Genomic DNA, 15,160 nt, shown 5'->3' on the forward strand with positions numbered 1-15,160 from the left:
CAGCATTGCTTTGCAGTTTGGCAGTTTGCAGTAGAAACACTTATTTACCCATATTGGATTCGTCAGAATGTGTACTTTCTGAAAATATATGGTTTTCTGGGGTCTCTGTACTGTTAGGTGGTCTAATGTCGCATAATACACACACCGAGTGGTTATATTGCAGCAGCCAGCGCGTCAGCCGTGAAAATGTCTATACATATTGTCATTTGGGGGTCTCTGTGCGCCACATAGTTTGGTATATCTATGCATATTGGGCATCAAACTGTTTAGTAGACCCCTATGTTTATATTTAGGATGCTTTATGCTGGTAATGATACATGGACAATACGATGCTGGAAAGTTGAAGCTTTGAGGCAATTTCCAGATATTTCACCAAAACCGCCAAATTTGGCAAAGCCTTGCGACTCAGTAGTTTGGAGCAGAAAGGCATGGGTACCCATTTTAGATTCCGTAGAATGTGTACTTTCCAAAAATATATGGGTTTGGGGGGTAAACATATATTTCTGTGTTTTTACCCCGCAAAAATGCAGTCAATGTGTTGATTTTTCATTAGCTGAAGTTACCCACGGGACTGTTTGTATGCGCTAACTTCATTTTGGGGCCTCTAAATGCCAGATACTTTGGTAAACTTATGAACAATGGCCACCAAAATGTTCAGAGGAACCCTGGCAATCATATTTAGGGTGCTTTTTCTTAGTACGTAATGACACATGGGTGATATGGTGCTGGGAAGTTGAAGCTTTGAGGCAATTTTCAGATATTTCACCAAAACCGGCAACTTTGGGAAAGCCTTGCGACTCGGTAGTTTGGAGCAATAAGGCATGGGTACCCATTTTAGATTCTGTAGAATGTGTACTTTCCAAAAATGTATGGGTTTGGGGGGTAAACATATATTTCTGTGTTTTTACCCCACAAAAATGCAGTCAATGTGTTGATCTTTCATTAGCTGAAGTTACCCACAGGACTATTTGTATGCGCTAACTTCATTTTGGGGCCTCTAAATGCCAGATACTTTGGTAAACCTATGAACAATGGCCACCAAACTGTTCGGAGGAACCCTGGCAATCATATTTAGGGTGCTTTTTCTTGGTGCATAACGATACATGGGTGATATGGTGCTGAGAAGTTGAAGCTTTGAGGCAATTTTCAGATATTTCACCAAAACTGACAATTGTGGGAAAGCCTTGCGACTCAGTAGTTTGGAGCAGAAAGGCATGGGTACCCATTTTAGATTCTGTAGAATGTGTACTTTCCAAAAATATATGGGTTTTGGGGGGTAAACATATATTTCTGTGTTTTTACCCCACAAAAATGCAGTCAATGTGTTGATTTTTCATTAGCTGAAGTTACCCACGGGACTGTTTGTATGCGCTAACTTCATTTTGGGGCCTCTAAATGCCAGATACTTTGGTAAACTTATGAACAATGGCCACCAAAATGTTCAGAGGAACCCTGGCAATCATATTTAGGGTGCTTTTTCTTAGTACGTAATGACACATGGGTGATATGGTACTGGGAAGTTGAAGCTTTGAGGCAATTTTCAGATATTTCACCAAAACCGACAACTTTGGGAAAGCCTGGCGACTCAGTAGTTTGGAGCAATAAGGCATGGGTACCCATTTTATATTCTGTAGAATGTGTACTTTCCAAAAATGTATGGGTTTGGGGGGTAAACATATATTTCTGTGTTTTTACCCCACAAAAAATGCAGTCAATGTGTTGATTTCTCAGTAGCTGAAGTAAAGTCCTGATCAATTTGGATGTGCTAACTTCATATTGGTGTCTCTAAATGCCAGATACTTTGGTAAACCTATGCATAATGGGTATCAAACTGTTCAGTGGACCCCTGGCAATCATATTTCAGGTGCTTTTTCTTGGTACCTAATATAGTTTGGGATATGCGGAGCAGCAAAATAAAACCTTTGAAATGATTTTTCAGAATTTTGAATTTTTTTTTGAAAAACCGCTATTTTCAGACAAGCTTTTATGTTTGGTAGTTGGGAGTAGAGAGACATAGTTACCCATTTTGTAATCGGCAGAATGTGTACTTTTCAAAAATGTATGGTTTTCTGGGGTAAACCTACGGTTTCAGGATTTTTTGCCTTGGAATCTAAAGCATGCTGTTTTCTGCCTTAGTGCTTTCAAAATTCGGTAATATACTGCCGGGAGTTTTTGCTGTACAGAAATCCTAAATCTCCCTAAAACTATACATATCTGGTATTGGCACGTTCGAGAGACATAAGGCTTTCCAAATCAGTTGGATTTTCATCCCTAAAATGAAATATTTTTCTGGTATAAATTGATATACGATGAAAAATGGTAATTTTTCATTTTTTTTTGGTATTTAGCACTATAAATTTTTTTGCACAGGTGGAAATACATGAAAACTCAGGCAGATTTAGAAAGCTCAGTTTCTACCGAAAAAAACAATGTATAGTTTTCCTAGGTAAACTATAGGTTTCCCCTCAGAAAATGCCCCTAAAGTGAGAGAGCACAAAATGTTTCAAAAACGGCTGGCATTTCGCGTAACCAAAATGTGAAATTCTGCTGGCACTTAAAGGGTTAAGGAAGAATATTACATTGTGAGATGATTTTATTCCTATTGGTGCAAATTGTTTCTCTTGCGACTTTTATTAGATTGTCCATATGTCTTCAAATTTAAACTATTTCATTGCTAGAGCTTCATTAGCAACCAAACAACTGTTTAGATATATCTGAACATAAAGATAAGCAATAAAATGTTTTTAAAATAAAATGAACCAAAGCCCCGTAAGTTCATTTTTTTTGGTTGCTGGGTGGCTCTCACTGCTTCAATCTGAAGAACAGCAACTTTTACAAGTGAGATAGTGGCAAAGTTTTAAAAGGGCAATGGTTTACTATTTTCTCCTTTTTACAAATTTTATATTGCTTTTAAAATGTAAACATGTAAAAGTTTAATTTTCCTCCTTGCTTATAAATGTTGTACGGTAACAGCATTTCTGAACTGCAGAATCTGATATTAAAAAGATACTGTCATGGGAAAACATGTTTTTTTCAAAATGCATCAGTTAAAAGTGCTTCTCCAGCAGGCTTCTCACTGAAAATTGTTTTTTTTTTTCTCTCTCAAAACAGCAAACATTTTTTTATATTTAATTTTGAAATCAGACACGGGGCTAGACATATTGTCAGTTTGCCATATGCCCCCAGTCATGTGACTTGTGCTCTGATAAACTTTAGTCACTTTTTACTGCTGCACTGCAAGTTGGAGTAATATCACTCCCGCTCCCTTATCCTCCCACAGCAGCCCATTAGCAGAGCAAAATGTAACCAGTTAACAGATCCCTGGTAGATATAAGAATATAGTAAAAATCCAGGTTCCACTGTGACACATTCAGTTACATTGCATAGGAGAAACAACAGTCTGTCTGAAAGCAGTTCCTTCCTGAAAGCACATGACCAGGCAAAATGACCTGAGATGGCTGCCTACACACCACTTACAACTAAAAAAATGCACTTGTGTTAGGAATTTAATTTTACATAGTATAGAGTAAATTATTTGCAGTGTAAACAGTGTCACTTAGAAATAAAAACTATACCTTAAAAATCATGACAGAATCCCTTTAAATTGTTACATTTCTCAGAAGCAGAGAAATGCGGGTAACCACTGTATCAACTGCTTGGGGAGCATGCTCAGTATGGGCTGCTATTGAAGTGTGAGAAATTTACCAATGAACACTGATATACAGTAACAAATATTAGCACTTTTGAAATTATGCATTTTAATTTACAAATAGAGATAGCTTATTTTTATAAATATAAAGAAAACAAGGGTAAATAGTCCTCACTCAGTATGGGCTGCTATTGAAGTGTGAGAAATTAACCAATAAACACTGATATACAGTAACAAATATTAGCACTTTTGAAATTATGCATTTTAATTTACAGAGCATATGTTGCATATATGTGGGCAAAATCCAGGAAAATTCTGATGGAAAAAGGCAAATAATTCTCTGTGACATCATTCACACAAGTTCAGAAATAAAAATAGATTATAGAATTTTTTTAATTTTGATAAATTGTCCCCTTAGGGAGAACTTTTGAATAAGGATCAGTAGCAGGACTGCACAAAGCCTCCTTTGCATGGTACCAACACTAGGAACAATACGTTCATAAACAGATTAAACTGAAAATTACATTGCATTCCTTTAAGCACATAGATAAAACTGAATTAGAAGCAAAGTTAGTTCACTTTTAAATAAGCTTTTAGTATGCTGCAGACAGCAATATCTTGAGACAGTTTTGCAAATGGTCTTAATTTTTTTTTGGATTTTTAATTATTTAGCTTTTTTATTTTTTTTTTCTTCAGCAGCTTTCTAGTTTTAAATTTCAGCAGCAATCTGGTTGTTCCAATTCAAGAGCAACCAGGCAATGTTTTTTTAAAGAGAGGACAGCTAGAAGTATAAAGAAAAAAGTGTAAAAAAAAAAAAACAATAAATACAATGTAGCTTCACAGAAGAACAGTGTTTTTTGGCAGCCTGAAAAGGCAGAAGAAATAATTCAAAAATTTAAAAATGAATACGAGTAGAAAGGTTACTTAGAATAGGGCATTCAACAAACAAAGTTAAATTTAAATCTGAACTACCCCTTTAATTAGCGGTTTATGCACAACACCAATGATAACTAGACAATGAGCTGCACACACTTCTATAAGCAGAGAATATGTGCCTGATAGGAAATCAGCAATCAGAACCAGGATATTCTTCCTCCACCCCACCCCAAGCAATGTCACCTGTTGTAGCCTTAGTTATTTCTTGATCCCAATGAGTGAAGGCTATAAATAGTCACATTGTAAGATAAGAAAAAAAATAACGAAGTGTGACTTCAGTCTAAAAACTACTGGGAAGGAGGAAAACAAGTGAGAAACATACAGATGTATACAATTTCAACGCCCAGCACAATAGTTTGCAGAAAAGGCATTGTGATCAAGTATTTACAGTATCATGCTCAAAGGTTACCTTTTCTTGTATAACACACTTGTCGTGCCTGTAAAAGACACAACAAGAGCATACGTGAGAGTTAACAGGATAAATATAACTTAGTTTAAATCAAAGGTTAATTGATCAGATTGGTTGAGGTCTTTTTCAAATCCCTGGGTTACCTCAATGTGAACAGATTTTTTTTTTTTTTTTTATAAGAATCTTAAAGTAGAAGGAAAGTTATTTTGCAAAGGAGGGTGCCAAATGTTAGGCATACCCAAGTGTATTTACTTCCCTGGGCCTGTGCTTCGATCAGCAGAAAACTGCACCGGCCCGGGGTTCTTCCAGTGAGCACCACTCTTTCGTCTTCCTCTTTCTTTGTGCGGCTGCGCATGTGCAGTAGAACAAAAAGCCGGACTTTAACTAAAAAGTCGGCTATTACGTTCAACTGCGCATGCCTCTGCCCTGGGAAATTTGAAGAAAGAATAAGCGGGAAGAAGATCGCGCCATGGTGCTCGCTGGAAGAACCCCATGCCGGTGCAGTTTTCTGCTGATCGAAGCACAGGCCCAGGGTTTCAGGTAAGTAAATACATTCACTTGGGGATGCCTAACATTTGGCACCTTCTCCTTTAATTTCTAATTCTAAGGAGGTTTATATGGCGTTTTATGCATGTATAATTTTATTTATAACATATTAAATATGCAGTACTGCACAGCAGAACAGTAACATAACAAGGGCCAGTTCAAAAATAAATACAAACAAAAACAAAGTTTAGTTACATTAAAGGTGTTAAAAAAGGCAAGAGACTAAAGGTCCCTGCCCTATAGAGATTACAATATAAGTGGTCACAAGTTATTGTAGATGAAAGTACTACTTTTCAGCTATATTTGCCTGTATTGTATTTTTTTCTAGACCAAGATATAGTAAATATATAAAAATAACTACTCAGGGAGTATCCTTTTCTGGGCATCGACTTAATTACAGTTACAAAGAGAGCAAAATCAGATTTGTCATGCTAATCACTCTGGAGTTACATACAAAATTGGGTTCAAATTATTACAACAAACTTTATTAGCATTAAGTCATACCCAAAAGCAAAAAAATAAATAGAGATCGCTTATTTTTATAAATATAAAGAAAACAAGGGTAAATAGTCCTCAATCAAAGAATATTTTGCAATTTAATAAGATCAGTCAGACTAACCCTTGTTCTGATGGCAGTTTGACTAGTAGGCCTGAGTTTGATCTGAAATGGTGGTTAATACATGATCATACACATTGTTAAACAAAAAAGTAAAATTAAATACTAAGGCCTTACTGTGACAGTCAGTTATGCAGACCATGCACAATGTATAGTGCCAATTCATTATTCTGTACAGTAAGAACAATGCACCGATTTTGCTCCAATGCTGCAAAACAGCACACGCCCCCCCCCCATAGAAAATATCCTAATTAGTGACGGAATTAGTCATATATAGAAATACACAGCAACAAAATGCACTTAGTAACCTGGAAAGCAAGAGTGTTTTCATAATATCCTTCAGGTATGCCATGGAAATAACCCCATTATTAAATTAGTCGCATCTTTCAATCAGCGAATTGTTAACCTGATTTCTAAGGCCTGGGTCAGATGGGCACCACTAACACATCATTTAATTAGCATAAAGTCTCTTAAATCCTTTTGCTGGGCCCTTAGAGGCTGCAGCCATGAGTAACCGTCTCGGCTGACACATTAATGCAGCTTTTGGGGAACGAGTAAATAATTTCAATAGATTTTTTTTTTTAATTAATAAATGCCGTCACCACTGTTGTCAGCATTACACCTGAGGCACATGGTTGTTCTTTGGGGAAATTCCAGCTACTGCTGACTAGTTAAATTAGGCAAAATTTAATGTGCAACTTATTCCACTCTTTGGAATGAAGTCTCCTCACAGCCGAGACATACTAGGGTCATATTTACCCCAGAAATACAGACAGGGCCTTGCCACCATGGGTCATTCTTTGCCAAATGTATCTATTCAACTTGGTCCTCCAGACTAACCTTTCTATGATGTCATTACTTGCCCTTGGTAGAAACTGTTCCTAATGTCACCTATAAGTCATGCTAAGTGCATTATAAGGCTCCATTACAAGTGGGGGAAAAGGAAGTGTAAATATCTGATCTTTGCCCTTTACATCTTGACTCCCAGATTTTGCTTCCAGCTCACATAGGCCCAAGTGCATTAAGAGTGGGCCTTTGTCAGTATCAGGGGTGTAACTACAGAGGAAGCAGACCCTGTGGCTGCAGGGAGGCCAGGAGATATAGGGGCCCAATATGACCCTAATTACTATATAATTTCAATAAATACTGATAAAACAGGTCAACCTCTAGACATTTTGGGGGCCTGGAAAATAATTTGCTATGGGGCCCAGTAATATCAAGTTACGCCACTGGTCAGTATGTTGTGTTTCCTGCACCATGACAGCTTAGCATACATACCACACCAGCGTCACTTCTGCTAGACTTGGGCATTGCGTGATATATCCCTACGTTGTCAGTCACAACACAAACTTTACTTTCATGGCAAGTGTTAAGTTCAGAGCTCCTTGGCCTGTAATTTAAATGAAATCCAGAGGTATTATGGAAAGGGGTTTAGAATTAATGCATGCTTGAGAAAAGTCATGCAGGCAAAGAGTAAACCATTTAAGTTATTAGTAACCTTTATTGATATAACAGCAATACATCGTGCAGCACTTTACAGAGACGATATTTCAACCACATAGTCTCTGACCCAGTGGAGCTTACAATCTAAAGTTCCTATCATTACACACACACACACACACAAACACACAGTTTTGTCAGGAACCACCCAATGTAACTTACATAAACACACACAGGTATATTATGGTCAGTAGACAAGTAAATTGGGGATAGAGGGCTAGCTGAGGAAAATACAAAATCCCACTGGGTGCAGCTTTTAGTTGAACACATACATTTTGTATCGGTACAACAAGGAGTGCAGCTGAGGTACAATTCCTCACATTATTGAAAACTTAAAAAGTAACAAACTGCCTGAAAATCACTTCATACCCACTGGCTTCTATGGGAATTGCCTGAGAGACTCATGTAAGGGATTGTGATATATGTAATACTTCTAAACATGAACCGCCACATTTACAACATACAATTGGCTGATGAGTGCATGTAAGAATATTATCAGTCAACTGCCATAGGAGGCAAGAGGAAATTGTGGTCAATTTAGCACCACCTCCTGAACTAATCACAAATAGGCTATGTGTCATTGTCCGGATTAAAAATAATATTATTTTATGGTCTCAGGCAACCTTAGTTTTAAACGTTTAAAGTTATATAGATAACATCTTTTATGCCAGTTGCCGACAATGGTCATGGCTTAAATTAAAATTTCTTTCATCTTTTCCTGTCAGAGAAAGCAGTATTGCAGGTACAGCACCAGACAATTACTATACACAAATTCAGGGGGAAACCCCCCCCCCAAAAAAACCAAAAAACAAACTTATGCTCAGCAAACAGTAGTAGATAAAGTAACATGTTCATAAAAATGGCACTGTCATTTTACCCCAAAAAAATCCTAACAGATCTAGACTTGTCAGCATTTAGAGCAGGGGTCCCCAACCTTTTTTACCCGTGAGCCACATTCAAATGTAAAGAGTTGGGGAGCAACACAAGCATGAAAAAGTTCCTTGGGGTGTCAAATAAGGGCTGTGATCGGCTATTTGGTAGCCCCTATGTAGATTACAGGAGGCTCTGCTTGGCACTGTACTTAGTTTTAATGCAATTAACACTAACTTCCAAGCCTGGAATTCAAAAATAATCACCTGCTTTGAGGCCACTGAGAGCAACATCCAAGGGGTTGGAGAGCAACATGTTGCTCACAAGCTACTGGTTGGGAATCACTGATTTAGAGTAATAAAAGCACATTATATCAAACTGTATTAAGAAGAGAGGATATCCTGTTCCGGATACATTTTAAATACAATTTAGCTTAGGCTCTGCCCAAGAGGCAGCAGCATGAACTTTGAACTGCACAAGTTAGAGCAAATTCCTCTTCTCTACCCTTAGCTAGTAAAGTACACCAAAAGACCATTTAATAGCAAAGTGTTATATACACTAACGTTAAAGTTTCATAAGCGAATAGAATTCCTTGGTAATTTAGTAAAACATCAAATACAGCAGCAACTAGAATATGACACCACAAACATTAAAGTTAGAACATACAATAAACAGTACATAATATATAAAATTAAACATTCCACTACAGAATGGATATGTCACATTTAACAAAATATAAAAAACATCTTTGTGAATCTTCACAACAATGTCATAACCGGTACAGTATCTGATATTTGTGGTAGTTAGATAGATCGACACTAATCAACAGTAAAGGTGGCCATAGACTTAAAGATCCGCTCGTTTGGCGACATCGCCAAACGAGCGGATCTTTCCCTGATATGCCACTAAACTGCGTGGCTATATCGGGGGTAATTCGAGCGTTCGGCCGTATGGCCGAACGATCGAATTACGATGCGCCAAGCGGCTCCGACGGGTCGGTCGGGTAAAAATCCAACCTTCCCGATCGATATCGTTGCCAGATATCGATCGGGGTGACCCGTCGGAAGCCCCCATACACGGGCAGATAAGCTGTCAAATCAGTCCAAACGACCGATATCGGCAGCTTTATCTGCCCGTGTATGGCCACCTTAACATGTTTAAAAATCCAATCACCCAAAATCTGTATCCTGTCCTTTACGTAATATGGAGTGCACTAGTGATAAGGGCCTGTTCATTTCCATCACTGCCTATTTGCAGTTGATTCTTTGCTTCATTATTTTCCTGAAAGCAAGTAGAATTGTAATACAATTAAGATTTTTTTTTTTTTTTAACACCCATTTATATTTTTGCAACACAAATAAAAGAAGTTTTTGTGCAATTGACAGGGTTGCTTTTATAAAATGTGGTTATTGTCAGTCAATAAAGTGCATATAGCTTAGGGATGGCCATTTGGAGGCCGAGCTGCTTCTCAGCCTTTCCAAAAACTCATCTTGATCTTGTTCCATTATTTTTTGGTAATGCATCCCTCAGTAATATTTTAGACATTACTTATGTTGCTCTGTGAGGCCAAAATAATGCAAATCTGGACAGTGATTAGGAAACAAGACATATGTGTAAGTATAAAAAGTGAAAGTATGGCTCTATGCCGGCCAGGAAAGCCACACCCACAAAAGTGCATGTCAATATATATGGCATTTGCCAGCTCCTCATTAAACTGGGCTGTCCAGTAGAATAATGAATACTGGGTGGCAGGTTTTCTCCTTTTAACCCCTATCTGCTACTACGCTACATTCAGAAGAAATGCAAAGGACAACACACAATACTAAGCATATATTACCAAAGAGATATAGAACTGGTTTGGCATTACTACATCAAAATGATTGTTCCAAAATATTCAATTTCTAAAATTCAATACGGGAGTGAATGAATATAATGTAGTCTATGTGCAATTGGGAGGACCTCTATAATAGATTGTACTTGTAATAACACTTCTGTGATGTTGTTTGGTTCTATCACACATGGTCCTTTTAGTCCAGGGGTCCCCAACCTTTTTTACCAGTGAGCAACATTCAGATGTTAACAGAGTTGAGGAGCAACGCAAACATGAAAATGTGTCCTGGTTGGTGCAAATAAGGGCTGTAATTGGCTATTTGGTAGCCCCATGTGGACTGGCAGTCTACAGGAGGCTCTGTTTGGAAGTACACCGGGTTTTTATGCAACCAAAACTTGTCTCCAAGCCTGGAATTCAAAAATAAGCACCTGCTTTCAGGCCACTGAGAACAACAACCCAGGGGTTGGTGAGCAACATGTTGCTCATAAGCCACTGGTTGGGAATCACTGCTTTAGTCTATATTTATTGTTTCTAAACCATTGTTGTGGATGCCTCACAACACAGCAATTACCAGATCTATAAGCAAAAAACACAATGGTAGGAGAAAAATTATATATATACACACACACAACACACCACCCTGATTACCAAATAACTCATACTATATATATATATATATATATATATTCTTATTTAATATCCCCATGTCCTAATGCCCCCTTCAGTGGAACAAACATTCTGGCCTTATGCAGATGATATATATATATATATATATATAGTTACATAGTTACATAGTTACATAGTTAAATTGGGTTGAAAAAAGACAAAGTCCATCAAGTTCAACCCCTCCAAATGAAAACCCAGCATCCATACACACACCCCTCCCTACTTTTAATTAAAATTCTATATACCCATACCTATATTAACTATAGAGTTTAGTATCACAATAGCCTTTAATATTATGTCTGTCCAAAAAATCATCCAAGCCATTCTTAAAGGCATTAACTGAATCAGCCATCACAACATCACCCGGCAGTGCATTCCACAACCTCACTGTCCTGACTGTGAAGAACCCTCTACGTTGCTTCAAATGAAAGTTCTTTTCTTCTAGTCTAAAGGGGTGGCCTCTGGTACGGTGATCCACTTTATGGGTAAAAAGGTCCCCTGCCATTTGTCTATAATGTCCTCTAATGTACTTGTAAAGTGTAATCATGTCCCCTCGCAAGCGCCTTTTTTCCAGAGAAAACAACCCCAACCTTGACAGTCTACCCTCATAATTTAAGTCTTCCGTCCCTCTAACCAATTTAGTTGCACGTCTCTGCACTCTCTCCAGCTCATTTATATCCCTCTTAAGGACTGGAGTCCAAAACTGAACTGCATACTCCAGATGAGGCCTTACCAGGGACCTATAAAGAGGCATAATTATGTTTTCATCCCTTGAGTTAATGCCCTTTTTTATGCAAGACAGAACTTTATTTGCTTTAGTAGCCACAGAAAACCAAAAAGGCCCGTTTAAAGAAATGGCAGTGCATGGATATATATCAGCCGATGCAATGCTGCAGCATCCATGTTTTCTGGCAGGAGACAGTGCTATAATTCCATATGGATGACATGTACAGATGTATAGATGGAGAGGCACAGATGTGTGTGCTGCTCCCACTTGGCTCGGGGGGATGAATGGGCAGCAGTAGCAGACATGGAAGTGGGAGGGAGGGTGCTGGGCACACACATGTGCATATGACAAGGCCACACAGCCACTTGCCCCCTGTGTGTGTGTGTCTGTACTCACCGAGCAGGAGGAGTTTGAGCTCCCGGCGGGCGTCTCTCTTATCCCGGCGGAGCTGCCTCTCGATCTCATCGTTAATCCTTCGAGCTTCCTTGGCCTCCTCGCTGAGGCAGCACGCCATGATGGACTCCAGAGTCATGCCTCCTGACTAGTGGGGAGTGAGAGACCTCCACCCTGCTGCAAAAGGGACCAACGCACTGCCAATGTAGATGTAGCAAAGCCTAAAGCAGCCGTGCGCGTACTGCAGGGGAAAGGAAAAGGGAGGGGGGTTTTCCAATGAATGGGGTATTAAATCCACAGGGCAAGTGCCCCCCGCCAGACAGCTGATGTGATGGCACCCCGGAGTGGGTGGAGGCTGCTGTTGCCCGTGCACAAGGAACACCAAACGCCCGATCCGCTGTCACTCGCCAACTCCGCCTCCTCTCAAAGCCATTCACTGCACAACATGGTCACATTTACGGGGGAGCAGCCCCAGCACCGTGACCGTGACAACGAGACCTTCCACTAATGATAGCGAAGCCCCGAATACTGCCTGGAGTGATACGTGCGGACTGATCCTCTTTACAATAGAGCCAGTGAAACCCCGGCGCCTACTGTAATGCTAAATAGATCAAGCAGACACTTCCCTTCCCCCATCACACATCTTTTTTTTTCTCTCCCCCTGTTGAATTTTAGCAGAGCTCCTCCAAATTGCAATCCTTTTAAGGCTCCCCCTCTTTTCCTTGTGTCCTTTATAATCAGGTGTCGCCTTTGTGCGTGAGCTCTCCTCAATGCTGCTGTGTTGGGGGGTGTTACAGGATCTGGGCGCTGCTTGCACTCATTTCCTCAAGCCAGCCTTTTCAATGGCTCTGCTCCCCGGGCGTGGTGAGGCAGAATATGGCGGACCTTCTCCAAGCAGAGAGCAGGGATACAGACAGTTTCTATATATACAGGAGTGCGGGATCCCAGGAATAATGACAGAACAGCCGGAGATCTCTTTGTGGAAAACAAATCACTGCACCCAGGGCTAGTGCCAGGGTCCCTCTCATTACCTAGTGCGCACCAATAACCCCGAAATTCACTGGTTTTTTTTTGTTTCTTCTAGTCCATGCATGTCATTTTATTACAACCAATTCACTATTGGATCATATGACGTAAAACTGGGGAGGAGATATCTGCAACTCCATAGAGAGAGAGAGAGACATAGAAAAAGAAAGGCAGGGGGAGAGAAAATACACACAAATGTAGTTACACTGCATAATAAATCAGGGCAATCCAGCTTGCAGCCTGCAGTTGTTCGAACTACAACTCCCAGAAGGCTTGTAGGGATGCTGGGAGTTAAAAATCAGCAAAAGCTTTGTGGGCAAGGGTTTTATTTTTATATATGACAGTGATAGGGGGACTCTATAGTTTTTAAAAATGCTAAGATTAATTGGTGACACTTCATCTGACTGGAAATATTCCTGGACACTGTTGCTACACTAGTTGCTATAGTGTACAGAGGTGTAGCTGTCTGCCGCCTGCAAGCAACATACTTCAAGTGATTGAAAAGTTTATCTTGAAAAAAAAATCAACATTGCTGTACGAGCGTTCAGCATGCAAATAAAAACATATCTTAAGGGCATCTATGACTGTAAAAGGAGAAAACCAGTCAGACACCAAAGGAATCCCTAATCATCATTTTTACTACATAGTCTTCAATGAAAACGATAACAAAATACAGTGAGAATGTGTACGTGAGAAGGCTTTTCACAGAATAGATAACACCTACGTATTCTGCAACCCTAAATAGCAATGGCTGTGTAAAACAGGAAGAGGAAGTGGGTAGTGCAAAGGCAATATCAATTGCTTCTTAATAAGACACATCACATTGCAATTCCATGTGCCATATTTGATGGCAAAGGGTTATTTTTTATTGTTATGGTCTCACATGTATATATATATAGCACACAAGAGCCATGAATATAGGTAAATTATGATCACACCAAAAATATAGTTCACTTGTAATTAATGTTCACTCACTTGTATTACCCAATTTCAGGCTGTGTAGAGGTATATAAACCAGAATAGGGATACTAAAAACAAGAGAAAGCAGTAAAACCCCACACTACCTTACTAAAATTAATTGAGATCTAATTATATAAGTGCTTAGTGCTATTATAAACATATGCTTAGTTCTCAATCAATTTAGCACCAACATACAATTAATGGTATTTCAATCGATTGTGTTAATACAAATAATTATGATTAAAGTGCTTAAGTGCTATAAATTAGGTGCTGTGACCCTCAACAAAATGTCTTAGAACAACGCAGCTAGTTTCTTCAGGACAACTCCACCTCTATACTACTTTCTCATTTCTAACTTTTATTCATGAATTGCTGACGCTTTATTTTTAATTGTTTGATACCATGAACTCACTTTAAAATTATAACTACAGCACTAGCACCTTATTTAATTCATATAAGAACCATGAACTTTTAGATTATTCATCAATTGTGTGTAGATACATTTTGTTGAGGGTCGCAGCGCCTAATTTATAGCACTTAAGCACTTTAATCATAATTATTTGTATTGACACAATCGATTGAAATACCATTAATTGTATGTTGGTGCTAAATTGATTGAGAACTAAGCATATGTTTATAATAGCACTAAGCACTTATATAATTAGATCTCAATTAATTTTAGTAAGGTAGTGTGGGGTTTTACTGCTTTCTCTTGTTTTTAGTATAGGTAAATGATATCCTAATAATGACAAGAGATGTATTTTGTGTCACATGACTCACGGAAACCAGTGTGTTATAGTAAATAATGTAAAATACAAGTACATTAGAAGTCACCTTGGAGTTCCATGACCTGTACAAAAGCACAAGGCCACATATGATCATGAACATCCGTGGTGACTTTTAATATCCTTATCATTTACAGTAGGGGGAACATTATTTTTATAGATCCATTGAAATTACATGAAATTGTTATCTGGAAACCCATTATCCAAAAAGCTCTGAATAACGTGAAGGCGGTCATAGACTCCATA

At 38.7% G+C, this 15,160-nt stretch overlaps 1 protein-coding gene across 1 annotated transcript in view; it reads right to left on the reverse strand.

Annotated features, from left to right (window-relative positions):
- gnaq.L (guanine nucleotide binding protein (G protein), q polypeptide L homeolog) overlaps window positions 1-12,344 on the reverse strand; it is a 53,246-nt gene extending 40,902 nt beyond the window's left edge. Inside the window, 1 exon segment of the mRNA NM_001087694.1 lies at window positions 12,147-12,344. Within this exon segment, the coding sequence (NP_001081163.1) occupies window positions 12,147-12,282 (136 nt within the window). The 5' untranslated portion in view covers window positions 12,283-12,344.
- Window positions 12,345-15,160: the final 2,816 nt, after the last annotated feature.

This window comes from Xenopus laevis, chromosome 1L (genome assembly GCF_017654675.1).
Source record: "Xenopus laevis strain J_2021 chromosome 1L, Xenopus_laevis_v10.1, whole genome shotgun sequence".
In the NCBI taxonomy this organism is placed as follows: Eukaryota; Metazoa; Chordata; class Amphibia; order Anura; family Pipidae; genus Xenopus; species Xenopus laevis.